The 17102-nt window shown below is 43.5% G+C and overlaps 1 protein-coding gene across 1 annotated transcript in view; it reads left to right on the plus strand.

Annotated features, from left to right (window-relative positions):
* DBX2 (developing brain homeobox 2) overlaps nucleotides 1-9508 on the plus strand; it is a 34385-nt gene extending 24877 nt beyond the window's left edge. Inside the window, exons 3-4 of the mRNA XM_030554189.1 lie at nucleotides 4616-4803; nucleotides 7542-9508. Of these exons, the coding sequence (XP_030410049.1) occupies nucleotides 4616-4803; nucleotides 7542-7871 (518 nt within the window). The 3' untranslated portion in view covers nucleotides 7872-9508. The remainder of the gene's footprint in view (nucleotides 1-4615; nucleotides 4804-7541) is intronic.
* The last annotated feature ends 7594 nt before the right edge of the window (nucleotides 9509-17102 follow it).

Below are 17102 nucleotides of genomic sequence, written 5' to 3' on the forward strand. Positions count from 1 at the left end.
AGACAGCTAACTAAGGAATGCTCCTTGTTTTCAGTTTGCTAGAAAAGATCCTTTAAGAGTCAATAACTCTTTTTAAAATCTGTATCAATACATATTTGCAAACAGGAAAAAAAAAGAATTGAAAGATCATTAAATGGACACTGCATATTAATGTCTGCTTGGCATAAATTATGATTCAGGAAACATTTAAAAAATCCTCAAAACCCAGCCATTCTGTTCATAGCAGATAAACACCTGTATTAATTTAATTTTGTTAATAACTGGAAGAAATGTGGAAGATGATTTGGTCCCAGTATTATACATTTGGGATGAAAGCTTTGTTTTATATTACCATTTAATCCAAGTCTAAATTTAACCTTGATTTTTGAGATTTGTGCATCATATAAGATTCTTTATTAAAGAGTTTTGATGTTCATGACTAAGGAAGACAAGCAGAGGATACATTTTAGTTCCTCAGAATTGAGAAAAAAGCACAGAACTGTGTGTCTGTCCAAATGGAAATTGCAAGTTATGCATTCTGCAGCCTATATTTTTATCATAGTTGAATTCAAACCACTGCGGACTATGTATATGTGTTGTATGAATGTTTCCGAAGGGCAGTTGCTAAGTTGAATGATTCCTGACAAGTGAGGCAGCAAATGCTGGCAGTTTAATGAGCTGCAAGTTTCTGAGCACCTCTTTAGGGAGTTGACACTTTCCCACAGAGCGTTTTACATGGCCCCGGCTCCATCACAATGGTTGACAGCACCATGACCAATCACCACTTTCACTTTACTCATCCACACGCGACCTCACCACAATTTTTCACTGTGCAGATGAACTTTAGGAACCATTTCACATTGAAAAGGCCTGGGCAAGGGTCAGTTGCCCTTTTGTATGGTCATAAAGCAATGCTCTATGTGCCAGTCTTTTCTCCTGTCTCACATTCCAAGAGAATTTCTGGACAGCATTTAAAGCACTTGACTGAAAAATAAAGCAGTGAATGAAACTGACTTTTATAGACTCATTCTAGCTCATCTTCCCATATAACCCTGTCTACCTGAAAAGGGATTTAGTGGATGAGTTGCGTGTATACAGGGACTTGCTGAATACATAGGGCCCATTATCAACTGTGGGGATTGTTTATTAACCAGGACTGATACACTACTATTTTGGAAGTGACCTATTAATTGTCCATTTAACTAGAATGTATTGAATTCAAATGAAAAAATGGAAACCATGACTAAAGCTTTTACTCGCTCCTTCAAGGTGGTCTCTGCCATGAAGGCAAATTAAGATTGTTCCACAGATTAAGAAGACATTTATCACCATATATTAGGATATGAAGGAAAGACTTAAAAAAACAAAAAAAACCATGCCAAACATTTAGTACCATATTAGCATTTATGTCAATGCAGTATTAAACCTTTCAGTGTCTGTTCAGCAGGACACAGTGCAGACTTGCTTTGCTTAACTCATTTTGACATAACTGTTGTGCTGTGTGTGTAAGCTCATGCCTCCAAGTATCAGAAAAATAGGCAATGTACACTCAGTGGATTTCACTTGTATGATTAGCGTATTCGCTCCATCGACAAGATCGTAGGTTGGCTCCTATGTGTACAGTTTTGGTGTATTTTATATTGTTTAATATAGAGCAGTTAAAACAAAATTCATAGGCCATCTTCTTATCTGAATAGTCACCTCCCCAAAAATGTTAGTTTTAAAATTTGACCAAGTGGCTGGCTCCACTTTTCACTAGTGCTTGTCTGTGGTTCTGCTCACTGTTAGTTTTTGTTTTGCTGGGCATGTATAGTACATCCATTACTGTGGTATGCAAAGTCAGAGAGGTTTGTTCCCAAACTCGGTGGGTTCTTCCCTACTATATAATTCTAATATTGGTATTAAAACAGTCACCTACCTGCTTCCTGTGTATGGCAGGTAGGTGCATGAACTCAGTGCTCTAGTGGCTGTTTCTTAGCTGAATGACTGACAGTCAATAGTCAAGGAAAGAAAACTGTAAAGGGGTCACATAATCTGACACCCTGTCTTTGGCTGACAGTTCCAGTTTGGAACTCAGCAAGGGAGGTGAGGTGAGGACCAGCATTGTTGGCTAATAAATTATTTTCTTTCTCCCCTGTGGCAATTGTGGGGCTGAGAGGAGATATCTCTTCCACTTGTTTCATTGGAGGCTGTACAGACTGGTCAGGAACTACCACCCCAGCTATTTTTTAAACCGCAGCCCAGACTTAACTTTTTCCCTCCTACTGCAGCCATGTATGAGGTGACTACAGCTTTAAGGCTGTATCTCCCCACTGTCTATGCTTACCTGTGGGGGATTGAGACCATCCTTGATCAGGAAGGTGTAATACAGGGGTCGGTAACCTTTCAGAATTGCTGTGCCGAGTCTTCATTTATTCACTGTAATATAAGGTTTTGCGTGCTAGTAATACATTTTAACTTTTTTAGAAGGCCTCTTTCTGTAAATCTATAATAAATAACTGTTGATGTTTGTAAAATAAATAAGGGTTTTAAAATGTTTATAAAGCTTCATTTAAAATTAAATTAAAACGCAGAGCCCCCTGGACTGGTGGCCAGGATCTGAACAGTGTGAGTACCACTGAAAATCAGCTCATGTGACGCCTTTGGCACGTGTGCCGTAGGTTGCCTGCCCCTGGTGTAATATATGGGAGGCAATGTGTGGATTTACATTTGGTTCTTTCCCCCAAGAAGCTCTCAGCAGCAGAATGGGGTTTTATGCACTGTGTTGAAATTTTCCATGAATAGCATAGCCTTCTTCAGAAGTCTCAGATATGGCTTTCTGGGCTTGTGTGCCATAGTCAGCATATTTGAGTCTGAACAGAGTCTTTTGTGTCGTATTACATACATAAACATAACAGAAGTATCCAGTAAACTCTGATGTTTGTGTCTGAGTGGTTTGAAATATCAGATTTACAGTTGAAATGTGGCTGTTCCAAGTTGTAACTTCGTATATACTAACATTTAATTTTAAAACCACTCAGACACTCATCAAAAATATCTTATAAACTGTGATATATACAATGGGGGCATGTTAGGACTCTATTCAGACTAAAGTATGTGTGTGTGTATCTATCTACAAAAACGCACACATAATCTATGTATATAATGTGTCAGAGTTAAAGATTAGTACACCCCCAATTAGTGGTTAGTGAAAGCTCCAGCTGAATTTGACTGGTGTTTCAATAGGGACATGTTTTTTTGTGAAAAAAATTGTTGAAATTTTTTCACTGAAATTTTTAAAAAAATTGTCAGAAGAAGGGATACATTTTCATGAATTGTTTTGTCAAATAATTCAGTTTTTTGTTGGAAAATTTAAAAACTTGAAATTATTTTAATCATCTCTACATAGGATTTTTTTCACTGAATTCGATGGGAGACTTATCAGGACACTAAGAAGGCAATCATTCTGAAGCTCCTGTGGGAGAGAAGGTTATATCTAAGATGTTTGGATTGTACCTTTTAGCGTCTAAAATGAATGCCATTTCAAAACAAAGCCACCTCTGTGGCTGGTGGCCCACAGAAAGTCCACAGGTGTCTAAGGCTTTGTGGATGTGGAAACTGCTTCTTACTCAAAGAAAGCACTTTCCTGCAGGTAGTGATTATGGAGTAAATTTGTTCTTGCCCAAAAGCCATTTATAATATTTTGTGTTCAGCACATATTTAGTGGGCCTCTGGTACCTCCCCCAAGCCCTGCTCTCTGGAATTTGGTGCTGTTGGAGGTGCACTGCCAGAGCACTCCTAGCCAGCAGCTGCTTTGTGGATTCCTGTGAAAAATGGATCCTTCTTTGGAGGTGGGGGAAAGGGAACATGAAAAAGTGATACAGGTCTAGGTTTTATCATCATCCTTCTGGGGCTGGTGGAGGGATGATGTGAATGCCCCTGCTCCGTGAGTTGGATAAGCAGAAGGTCCCATCAAAGCACAGATCAAAGGGGTGTGAGTAGGCCCAGAATAAACTGCCATACTAGGGCTTGCTGAAAAGTGTTAAAGGGTTAAAAATTAGACTGAATGGAATAAATTCAAGTACTCCAGAAAGCTTTTAATAAACAATCTATGGTTTCCATAATAATCGAGATGTGAATGGCCAATGATTTTCTATGGAAAAGTCTACTACGAAAGCCTTGTCATTACATTATATAAATAGCACTGCTTACTTAGCCCCATCCTTAAACTATTCTTATCCCATTATGCATTTTATACTGGGGCAGAATGAGCACCCATGGAAAAACTCACTGCAGTTTGCTCACCCTGATCATATTGTGTAAGTAAAAGTGTAGATGTTTCTCCCTGACCATATCCGGATTTCACACTAAAAAGAGCTCTCTATTCAATCCCCTACATAGACTCATCTGGTTATGCTTTTTATCACTCCAAAGAGCAGAATCTTGGCCATCTATAACAGATCTAGATCCCAGGGTTACTGAAGTTGATCAGAGCCGTATCTGACCCTTAATGAACATGACTGAATCATCGTGACACATTTGTCACACCAACAACTCACAAGTGAGACTCCACTCTGATAGTGGTGTAAAGTATAATGCTTAATATTTCTCTGATATATGTTATACATAGCATTACACTATCTTCCATTTCCTCTAGGAGAGGAAAGTGTTCTGCCTCTGTTGACCCAGGACTCCAACTACAAAGCCCGGAGAGGTATTTTAAGAAGAGCCGTCTTTTCTGAAGACCAGAGAAGAGCTTTGGAGAAGATGTTTCAGAAGCAGAAGTATATCAGCAAAACAGACAGAAAGAAACTTGCCATTAACTTGGGTCTGAAAGAGTCACAGGTATGGAGGCGTGGGGAGACATTGTACAGCACTTAGCACACTGGTGTCTCAGCCCATGATTTAGGGCTCCTAGGTGCTACTGTAAGACAAGTAATAAATAATAATAATTCACAGCTTTCTGTATTTGAAACAAAAATCTTCAAAATAGCTTTGCTGGAGAGGGGTGGGGATATAAACAGCCCAAGACCAGTCCAATACTTTACTTAGGCAAAAGTCTCAGTGAATTCAATGGTAGTTCTACCTGAGTAAAGAATGAATAAAAGAGAGTCCCCATCCTGTAGTGATCTGCATTCAAAAGTTAATATCTCCATTTCCATACACAGGGGTGGCTCGAGGGATTTTTCTGCCCCAAGCACGGCAGGCAAGCTGCCTTTGGCAGCTCGCCTGTGGGAGGTCCCCGGTCCCGCAGATTTGGCAGCACACCTGCGGGAGGTCTGCCGAAGCCGTGGGACCAGCGGACCCTCCACAGACATGCCGCCGAAGGCAACCTGCCTGCCGCCCTCGCGACAACCGGCAGAGCACCTCCTGTGGCTTGCCGCCCCAGGCACACGCTTGACAGGCTGGTGCCTGGAGCCACCCCTGTCCATACAAGTGTAGAGGAAAGTCGCCTCTGAACACCAGCACCGTCTAACCCCATTGCCCTAACTGATGGCTGCTTTTGGGCTCTGTATGCACAAAGCTCCACAGGGATCTGGGAGCAGGGCACTGTCTTCTGCTCTGCTTCTAAGTGTGTGCACAGAAATCCAGGCTCAGAGCTGTTTTAGTTTCCTCTGTTTTTGCACCTGTTACTGAGAGCCACCAGGAAACTATGCTAGTAGCAATTCAACTGCTACTGGACTCATACCATCTAGGGAGATGAGGCAGTGGAGGCAGCAACCTTTCAGCTGATCCTGGATCCAGGCAAAGGGAGACCTATGGGGTTGAGAGAAGCATTAGAATGAAAATTCCATGAGATGACCTTACTGGAGGTTCCCAGCTCTCCTATTTGGCCACCTTCCAGGGATTTTTCCTTATGGCAGTATAAGCTGTCCCAGAATAGGACTTCAGGTTTTGGCTCAGTGTTTAATATCATTATAGTGTTACTTTTACCATATGCACATAGTAGGATGGTACCCAGAGGTGCCTGTGAGCTTTGGGACCCCAGTGCATTGATCTCTGTGCAAATATAGCTAAAGTGACAGTACCTGCCCTGGAGGGCTTGCAGGGCAAACAGAAGGTGGGGACAGGAATAGAACACACAAGAAAATAAGCTTGTGTGATTGGTACAATTTCGTTAATTACATGGAGGTAATGGTCAGGGAGAGGGGAAGTGGCAGGAATGGGGCAGGGGCGAGTGATAGAAAGGGAATAGGAAGAGGAACAGTCCTAATATATCACCTGCCTTGCCATAGTCAGCAAGCAGGGTTTTGAAGGCATCTTGGGAGAGATGAGTCTTAAGGATGAATTCAAAAGAGGCAGAGATAGTGGCAGTACACTTTTAGAATGAGCTTTTTCCATGCATAAGGGGCATAAGAGAAAGCCCGGAGGTGCTTGAGGAAGAAGATAACTGGTGGGATATAAAAGCTAGGAATGGTGGTGGAGAGCACTGTACATTACTGTAATTTTTAACATGAACACTTCAGCCAGAAACCTTAAAGAATGCACAGACTGAGACCCTTTCTAGTCTATTAGCTGAAACAGAGTAGTAATCACTGTAGGACAAACTGTTTCTTTTCATGCTGACAGTGTACAGTCACACTCTGCAATGAGCTTTCTAAAATCCTCACAGTGTGTGTTCATATACTGTACGTTGCAGGTATTTCCCTTCTACATTCTTTTGCCTTCTCAGGAGCACCGCCAGCTTTTTGCCGCCCTAGGCGGCAGAAGGTCCCGCCCCCAAAATGCCACTCCCCACAGAGGCGGCGGAAGGTCCCACCCCCAAAATGCCGCCCTTGAGAGGGGCGGCGGTAGGTCTGGTTGCCGTGGTCACTGCCCTCCAAATGTTAGCACCCTAGGCAACTGCCTAGGTCACCTAATGGGTTGCGCCGGCCCTATGCCTTCTAGATATTCAGTTGAGCCCAGGGGAATAGGAAGTGGATTGAGAGGGAGTTTACTACTAATACTAAAAGAAAAACAATTTAATAAAAATAATAAGGCATCATTCCTCTCTAGATTTTTCCTATATAAACCACAGGAGAGACTGAGATTGTCAATTTGTAGTTTGACTGGCTGTACCCTTTTGGGGGCGGGATTTTTCATCTAAGGACTAGGAAGAGGATTTTGTCCCCAAACCCACATGAGAGCCACATGAATCCTAGATCCCTGGAGCCTGCAGTGCCACCGCTCTGCCTTCTGGCCTGCAGCCCACTGTCAATAGCATCGTTGTTCCTGCAGCTAGGCCGTGGTCAGCTGCTCTTGTGGGTATAAGAGCCACAGCTGCTGTAGCTATGCTGTGGAAAGCTGTTGTCTCCTTGGTCACCACCTGCCTTCTTTCCAGTCTGCTGAGCCAAATCCTCACCTCACCTGTGCTGGTGGAAGTAGAGGGGAGTGTTTGGTCTGACTGCTGTTAATAATAATATCTGAATCCTCAGCTGGTGTTAGTTGGCATAGCTTTGCTGATTTCACTGGAGCTATATTGCGCTTGACTTCAGTCAGGCCCAGAAAGGAGTGCGTAAAATTGAAGAGATTTCAAGAAAAAAGGGATTAAGGTAAAATTATTTTAAGAAAACAATAATAACTTCCAATTAACTTGGAAACAGGTGAAAATTTGGTTTCAGAACCGAAGGATGAAATGGCGAAACTCCAAAGAAAAAGAAGTGCTTTCAAACAGGTGCCTCCAAGAAGAGAGTCTTCAAGAGAACTACCTCTCAAGATCCGCTCTGAATTTTACTTCCCCATGTCCGTCTATATGGGAAGTGTCTCAACAGCAGGCAAGTCTGAGATGGAGGGAGAATTCTGCAGAACCTTCAGAAAAACTGAATAATAGAAATAGCGCGCAGCCACCTCAAGAAACAGATTCATTTCAGAGCACATTGTATTTGTACCCTGAACAAGGCACTGGAGACAAGGCAGTTACATTATCAGTATAAAGGAATGATGGAGTTCTGCAAATTGATCAAAGAACATAGACTTTAAATGGGTGTTTTTAAAAAACTAACAATGTTTGAACGTTGTAAAGCTAACTAGTTTATACCTCATCACTTACTAAAATCTAACACCATTAAAATGACAAACAATTAATGCTGCAAGAAATATTCTTTAATATTCAATCTTCTCTCATGTCTTTTCTGGTCTTATCCTGAACTTATAAATGAATTTGGAAGGGATGGTAAGTAAAATGAAGCAAAGAGTATGAAACTGACATTTTGCTTTGATTTACATACTGTGCTGTATATACATACTCATTAAAACACAGTGATACCATACTTTTTCTCTCTTACTGTAGTCAGACTCGTTAAGCTCTTTTTGCCCATAGGATAGAGAAAAACCCTTTCTCTAAAGCGCATAATTTTTTTTAAAAATTGCTTACAGCGTGTGACATCACAATAGGTTTATACTGAAAAAATCTAATTATTTTTAGTGATATTTCTCCATCTCTCCTCATTTATATTGGTATCCAGTTGTGTATACAGTACAGTGCAAAAACTCAGATGAGTTATCCTAATGAAAGAATTGAATTGTAAAAAAAAATATATCTCCATGTTTACTTCACTTTAATTTGGACACAAGTTGGAAATGCAATTTACTGAGTCAGTTATTTTTGCCTGGGGATGAAATGTACAATGTCCTTAGCTTTAGTAGCCTTTGTCAGATTGTCAGTAAAGTATCTTATATCGTGTTTTGTATTTAAAATTGATGATAGCGCAAGGGAAAATTAGAACCCACATGCTATCGGCAGCAGTACTATAATTGTGCAAACTGCCACTCTTACTCTATATAAAAAAATACTTGACAGCTAACATGCTGTACCAGACTTACTCTTGACTGTTCATTTAAGCTGGTTCCAATGGGTATGCATCTGTTCCTAAATTCAGTACAGTATTTTATGTATATAACTAGCCTGAAATAGTAGTATTAAAATAGCGTTACTTGAAATGATTTGCTTGCTTCATCCACTCTAAGGAAATCATTTTGTTGGATTTAAGAATCAATTATTGTTCAGTTGAGAAGCTTTTTAGCTCCAAAAAAGAGGAATGTGTTTTCTTACTGTATATTTTTTGTGAATGTGTTTGTTGAGGAGACTGGTTAGAGATATTTTATGTCAGATGTAATACCCGTTTGGAGAAATTTCGGACATAAAAGGGCACAGCTGTTTGACTCTCTTCATAGATTTCTTTTTTTTTTTTTTAAGGCCAGAGGGGATCATTATGTTCATATGGTCTGACCTCCTGCACAACACATTGTAGAATTTCACCTGGTAATTCCTGCCTGGACACCTATAACTTGTGGTTGAACTAAAGCATGTATTTTATATCCAGGGCTGCCAACTCTACATGGTTTGCTCTATAACTTGCAGGTCTTCAGTGCCTCTTACCAGGAATGTAGCCATAGACTCTGATTGGCTGCCTTCCTCACTACCCTGCCTCTTGGGGAAGAGTAACCAATCAGACCTAGGCTATGCGTTGAGGGACTGACCACCTGGACTAGGCAGAGTTCCTGCCCACCATGGCCATGGGCCAGCTCCAGCATTTTTGCTGCCCCAAGCAGCGGGGGAAAAAAAAAATGTGATCGACAGCAGCTTCATTCTTTGGTGGCAATTTGGCAGTGAGTCCTTCCCTCCGAGAGGGACCGAGGGACCTGCCGCCAAATTGCTGCCAAAGACCTGGACGTGCTGCCCCTTTTTGTTGGCTGCCCCAAGGACCTGCTTGCTGCGCTGGTGCCTGGAGCCGGCCCTGCACCCACCCTTCTTCCCCTAATGGACTAGAAGTGCTCGACCCACAAGCTGAATGAAATGCCTCCTCTCATATGTACAGCGCTGGGAGCCAGAGACTCCAAGCTGCCCTTGGGCTTGGTGAGAAGGGGGGAGGAGATTCAGGTGAATTGCCACTCAAGATGGGGTACAAAGGTATCTAGTCACTGCAACACCTAACCCTTAGGCGCCTAGCTGCCGACTGGAATTCACAGCTCTGAGTTAGGTGCACAGGTTCCCCATTTAATGCATGTAGGAGTCTCAGAAGCCAACAAGCTGAGTGGGGAGCCACGTAAGCCAGCTGGGAGTGAAATGCAGAGGATAGGGCTTAGGGTCAAATCCCATTGATTTCAGCTTTAGGAGCCTGATTCATGGGCCTGTGGGAGGCACCTATCTCTGCTTGGGATTCTCAGCTATGCCACAGGTATCCTAACCACTGGGCTATTTTGACATTTGTGCCTATGTTTCTTGTGCAGGGCCTGAGTCTATAAGGGTATGTCTACACTGCACATAAAAAAACTCCAAACCTGTGGCAGTAAGTCTCAGAGCCTGGGTCAACTGATTTGAGCTTTTGGGACTTGTGTATTGGGGCTAAAACTAACAGTGCAGATAGTCCCACTTGGGCTGGAGCCCAGGCTCTAAGACCCATCTTCCTTGCTGGGTTAAAGAGCCTGGGCTCCAGCCCAAGTGGGAACATCTGCACTACCATTTTTAGCCCTGAAGCACAGGCCCAAATCAATTGACGTGGGCTCTAAGACTTATTGCTGCAGAGGTTTTTTGCAGTCTAGACATCCCGTCAGTGTACTCGGAGCACAATTAAAGGGTCAGGCCCCACTGGTGAGATAGGCAGGGGCATGCCTAGTTTGAGAATCCTAATAGTTTGGAGCTGCTGGGGCTCTGTCTTGTGCCAGTGCTCTGAACAGCTTGTTAGCTGTAGAGTTGGTGTCAGGACTTAGGTGGCTTTGTGCATGCCCACCAGAGGAAACATAGGCACCTACAGAGTTAGACAGCAGCAGCTGAAAGAGGCAGTTAAACACGTCAGTACATATTTGAAGATCTGGCCATAAAATACTCTAGGTGTGTAACAAGACTTCCAAAAAGCAAAGGGAAAAATTTCAACATGTTGGTTTTAAATGTACTGTACAATGTCAATTTGACTTTCTTTAGTCCCCCAGAAACACTGTGAATTTTGGACCATAACTAGAGTGGTCTGAGTCCTTAACACCAAAATAAAGTTAAACCTGTAAAACATACAACCTTGATCCTTCTTAGTTAATGCTATTTAAAGTGGAAATTTCCCTTCAACCTGCACTATGAAATTTCAGCAAAGAAGCACCACATATCATGAATGTTGTAAATATCACAAGACATTTACTTTGCCATTCTCTCCTGAAATGTCATACGTTAGCGATGGATCAAATAGTATACATGCATTTTTTTAAAATAATTTATAAACATCAGTTATGCTGGAACAAAGGAGAACAGAAATGGGTAATACAAATTTCCAGCTGCATCTCTACCTTCCCCCACTCAATTCATCCTCAGCCCCGCCAACTCATCTTGTCCCCATCCTAGCTCAGAACCTCCCCAGCCTCTCTCCACTCCTTGCTCATAGACATTCTGCACACACCTGAGCCCCAATGCTGAGAACCCCTCCAATTCTGACCAAACATCTTCATAACTCTAAACCACTTCCTCAGCTCTGTAACTTCCCCTACTCAGGCTCAGAATACACCTGCCACACAAACTCCCCATCTCACAAAACGCAACCCCAGCCCAGACCCTTCCCCTCCCTAGCTGGCACCTACCAACATCACCTCGCACAGACCCCCTGACTAGCCACAGTCAAGGCCTTGCCTTCCCCTATTCATGCTGGGACCTTGAGATGCTAGGTAGGAAATAAAAACTGGCTGCTGGCGCATGTGCAGGGAACCTTATAGGCTGTTCTGTGTGAGGATATAGAGATTTGGCTTTACACCTTCTAGTGTTGCCAGATTTTACCAGGACCATCCTTTTCTGAGGTAGCCATCCTGGATATCTGTAAGGTGGCTTAGTACACAGCCAGGTGTCCAGTTTTATGGACTCAGGGTCATCTGTGTCTTGATTTTTTTGTATCTCAGTGGTGGCAACTCTACCTCGGCTCCTTGCAGGCCCTGTGTTGCAGGGACTTGAGGGGCTCTATGCTGTGGCATTTCATGTGCAAAGAGCCAGGTATTCTGCCTCTGGAACTGAAGGAAATCATCCCCACAGGAGCCTGTATTCCCTGTTCTGTGCCTCCTCCTGCTGCTGCCTGCAGTATTTGTGCTGCAGGGCCCAGAGACCCCCATGGCAGCCAGTGTGTCCTACAGCCTTCAGGGCCTGGAACGGTTTCATCTCCTGCAGGAGTCCCTTAGTGGCAGCAAGTGATAGTGCCACCCTGCACTGCATCAGTCACTGCTACACCACACCTACTGTGTATCTGGCAACTGTGGTGTTATTGGTGAGGCTTGCCCTCATTCGCCCCCTGACCAGCTCGCCTTCCTCAGTGTCATGTAATAAAATCCTGGGCTTGATTCTGATCTCATTTACCTCCATGAAATAGTAACTCCACCACAGCAAATGGAATCACATGAGTATAAAACCAGCATAGGAGAGATCAGAATGAATGAATTCCCTGTCTTAGCTCATTTCATATTTCACTTTGAAAATCCACCTGGTCAGAGCATTTAATGACAAGCGAAGGCGGGGAAAACATTTTGACCTGGCTCTGACCCATTTCTGGCCCTGCAGCAAGGGCAGCATGAGTAGAGGGAGCCAAGGATTCCTGAAGCACAAACAAAAGATTAACTAAGAAACAGGAAATGAATCCCACCTGACATCTGTGATGTAAACAGAGGAGTGGGGACAGCATTCCAATAATGCTTATTCAATACAGGCAACTTGGGCTCACATCAAGAGGAAATCAGATTTGTTCCCCACTATGCCAGTGTACATCTTGTCTTTCTTTTAATTAGCCTGTTGGTTTGAGAGAGTCCTTTGTACTTAATCCCTTTATCTGGCTGTTGGCTTGGGCTTTGCCACTTAATAAAAGAATGGCATTCTTTAAGCCTTCTGAAAGGTAGAGACAATGTAAGCCTCCTTGTCTCATAAGATCAATAAGATCAAGAAGTAGAAATATTTCTGTGTGTGGCTGACACATTCATATTATATGCTTCATAAGTATGCCATTCCTTCATGTGGCACCTTTGCTGGTTCCATTTTAGATGATTTAACCCTTACAGCGTTTTTTACTTTTGGATTCCTGATGTGTGATACCTGTACTAAAGTACAAGCCTCTGACTGACATGAACTTTGCAGAGAGAATGTTGGTAAGTGGGCGGATTATATCAGAGAAAATCTTTTTGCCTTAATCAATGTGTGTTCCTGTTGTACTCTCTCTTTATTGGCATCACAGAGAATGGGATCATCCCTAATTGGCACAGTATATGCGACACATTCATTAGAGTGCTAGCACAGGTAAGTAAATGGCAATACTGGACCGCAGCTTAGAGTGATTTTTGTCCATAGTACAGGATAAATTTGCTGTATTGGTTCATAGCTGTAACCATATTTTTGATGACCAACTTTCATATTTGCTTGATGTCAACAGCATGTAGAAGAGAGTGTTGTGAATTGCTTTCTAGACCTGTTACTCAGGTAAAAGAAATGAAATCACTAGATCAGTACTGTAAACAATCATAATGATGGGTACTTGTCAATTGTTACTGAATCTTGACAGTCACGAACACACAAATTGAGTTTTGCACTATAAGGGCTACATTTAGTAGGTGTCCATCTCCAATTCCCTCTCTTAACATTTGCTCTGAGGATACATTGCCTTAATACAGAAGGAGCTGTTTGGATGCCTATTACATTGAACATTTCAATTGGTTTTCCTCTTTTTCTGTTTTCACATTTTTTTGCTGGTATCTTGTTTTATTTAATTATCTATACAACGAAATCTAATTGTGATAGATACAGCATTGTTAGTGAGAGATGATTTAAATGGCAATTGTTGGGATATCCTTCAGCTTTCTTTTGCTGATCAGTAAATAGCTATTCCCGATTGGTGACAGAGGCAATGTCACTGTTGGGAGAGAGGGGAATATAAAAAGGCATTGGGAGCATGAGAGAGGAGCATTGCCACAAGCCGTAGTTCTTCCATATGCCTACATTTGTTGGTCTCCCAAATCTCTAGTTTCGTTATTATAAGAAGCCTCAGTTCCTTTAGGAAACACTGGAAATCAGAAATAATTAGTTTTGTATTCTATCATATATATGTAATATCATCTTGTCTAAGGAATTATAGCGAGTAAGATCTTCAGAGCAGGAGCTATGTGTTCCTGTGTGTTTGTATTATGTCTAGGACAACAGGGTCCCAGTTCTGCTTGGGGCTTCTGAGTGCTTATATAATATAAACAGTCATTAATAATTGCTATACTCCCTGCAACTGGCAATGTGAACTCCATTCAATTACTGATAACTCTGTGAAAAGTGGGAGCAGGAATAAACTGCATGACTTGCCTCCTACCTCTGTCTAACCAGCAAATACAAAGGTGGTCCTTGTGCAGAGCAGAATGGGCTGGGAAAGGAGAATTAATTGACTGTGTCTAGTTCTCTCCAATTAGAGGAGATACACAATGCAGAGCATGAAAAGGTAGGAGATGAGCAAGGGTTTAGCATAGAAGCGATTCACGAAGACCATCTCCATCCATGCAACTCACAGCCCACCAGTAGATAAAACAGCATTCAGATGCCCTCCTTGGGTTGTACTGTTACAAGAAGAGGGACAAGTGGCAAGTTCAGGGAACTCTTGGTTGAGTCTCTTCCTGTTTATGTATTGCTATGGTAGTATAAGACATTGTACATGTGTATGTGGTTAGCTGTAAGTTTGGATATTCATAGGCTTAGTAAGAGCTTTGGGATGTTGGCTCCTTCACCAGTTTTGCAATAACTTACCAATAGCTTAGGCAACTCTGGGCTAGTTTTACAAAGGGACTTAGGGGGCTGCTGCAAGCCTCACTTTTAGATGCCCTGTTGCCCAGTGGAATTCACAACCTGAGTTAGGCACCCCAGGCTCCCTGTACAATGGATGGGGGAAAGTTATGGATTCACAAAAGCCAGCACACTGAGTAGGGAGCCATCTGAACTAGCCCTTAGAAAAAGCCAAGCAGATGGCTGTGGCCTAACCCTGCCCCTCTCACAGAACTAGGTTCCTAACTCTGCTTGGGATTCATAGCTGTGAACCCTCTCTTGGAGAAGGTGCCTAAGTCATTTTTTGCAGGAAATGTAGAAGCAGGTACCTATACCGTTAGCCCAGTACTTAGGGCCCTTAGCTGAATTGTGGGAAGCCTGTGTTCAACCCATTTTCCTCATCATGCAAAGGAGGGATCAAATCTGGGTTTCTGATATCCCAGATGCATACTCTACCCACTGGCCTAAAAGGTGCTCTCCTGGTCAATCTTGTGAGGCCTTTTTGTGTGGTTAAGGCAGAATACCTCATTTGGTGCATCTCACTGGGTCTTAGGCACCAACCTGCTGGGTGGCATCAGGGCTAAGGGCTGTGTGCATGCTCGATTACCTAAATGTAGGCCCTTTGGCAGGCCCTTAGGTGCCTAGCGATGTTGGGAGGCAGCTAAGTAGGGGGTTGTGAATTCCAGTGGTGCCTAAATGTTTGACTTAGGTGCCTTAGTCCCTTTGTGGAGTCTAGCTCTCTGGGATAACTAACATTATGCTATTTGAAATGTGACTTTTTTCACTCTGCTGTTCAAGACAACCTGAGGAAATCACTTGGGATGAGTTGCAGAGGTGCTGAGTTCTCACAGATATCCTCTGAAAAAGTCAGGCCAGCTCTGCATTATGGACGCTCAGACATAACTTGACAAGTTGCTGCTTGGTGTTCAGTCTTCTAAGTTGTCTCTCTGTGATGTTCTATGGTTTCCCACAGTAAATGTGCATATGCGTGCAAACTGTGTCCATTTCCTGCACAAAATGTACTCTAATAGTCCAAATGGCAACTGCTCCCAGTATAAAGTTAAGCACATGCACTGAGTATTTGCAAGCTTCAGGGCCCAGGTAATCATGAATGCCAACACTGAGTTCAAATCAGTTATAAATGCCTACGCATATGCATCATCTGGACTCAGAAGGCAAAGATGTTTCATTTCAGACTAGTGTAAATTCAAATTATGTGCCATTCATTCCGTTATAGGTAGGAAACTATAAAATAGCTCCTCCCATATCTCGGCACTGACTTCCTGGGATATGTGTGCAGGAAACACACCCTCCTATCCACCATCCAAACTTGGTACTGAGACTGCACCAGTAATTAGGCTTGGTGGGGCAAATTTTGGGCCCAAGGGCCATATGGGGGAAGGGAAATTGTATGGCAGGCCATGATGCTCACAAATTGGGATTGAGGTGTGGGGAGGGAGTGCCTCTCTGGGATAGGAGTTTGGGGTGTAGGAGGATGCTCCTGGGCTGGGACTGAAGGGTTTGGAGGGCAGCAGGAGGATAAGGGCTGGGGCAGGGGGTTAGAAAGAGGGTGCAGATTCTGTCTGGGGGTGCAGGCCTCTGGGGTGGGCTGGAAGAGGTTTGGGGTAACAGGTGGGTGCCTCTAGGCTGGGATTGAGGGGTTTGGAGAGCGAGAGGGGGATCAGGGCTGGGGCAGGGGATTGCGAGAGGCTCAGGAGGTGCAGGCTCTGAGCGGTGTTACGTCAAGTGGCTCCCGGAAGCAGTGGCACGTCCTTTCCCCGGCTTCTCCGGAGGCGCGGCCAGGTGGCTCTGCACACTGCCCATCCACAAGCATTGCCCCTCCAGCTCCCATTGGAGCGCACAGGAGCCGGAATGGGCCCATGCTGCGGCTTCCGGGAGCCGCATGTTGCAGCCCTGCGTCCCAGCTGGAACGAAGCCAAGCCGCGTTATGCAACACTTGACCCAGCACCCCAGCTGGAGCGCTGCCGAGCTGTGTGGGTCTGGCTGCCGATCCAGCGCCCCGGCCAGAGTGGGGCTGAGCCGCACGGTGTGGCTCACGAGCCAACTTAAAACGGCTTGCGGGACGGATCAGGCCCTAGTTTGCCCACCCCCGAATTAGGCCCTTACTTATGTGCCATAGTACTTTTTTCCATAAGAGTTCTCAGTGGGACTACTCATGGAGTAAAGTGCTACTCAGTGTCAGAGTATCAGACTCCTGAATCTACATCAATACTTGTAAAAGCTTGCAGCAAGTTAGGAAAAAAGTTAGAAGTTTGATGGGGAAGAAGGGCAGTCAGAGGGTCATGTATCCTCCTCAACCCATAAGTAATACCATACGTTGCTTACTCTTAAACATAAATGCTTTGTCACATGATAAATGAATCAACTTTATTGTAAAAATATACTTTATTTAAAGTGT

This window comes from Gopherus evgoodei, chromosome 1 (genome assembly GCF_007399415.2).
Source record: "Gopherus evgoodei ecotype Sinaloan lineage chromosome 1, rGopEvg1_v1.p, whole genome shotgun sequence".
In the NCBI taxonomy this organism is placed as follows: Eukaryota; Metazoa; Chordata; order Testudines; family Testudinidae; genus Gopherus; species Gopherus evgoodei.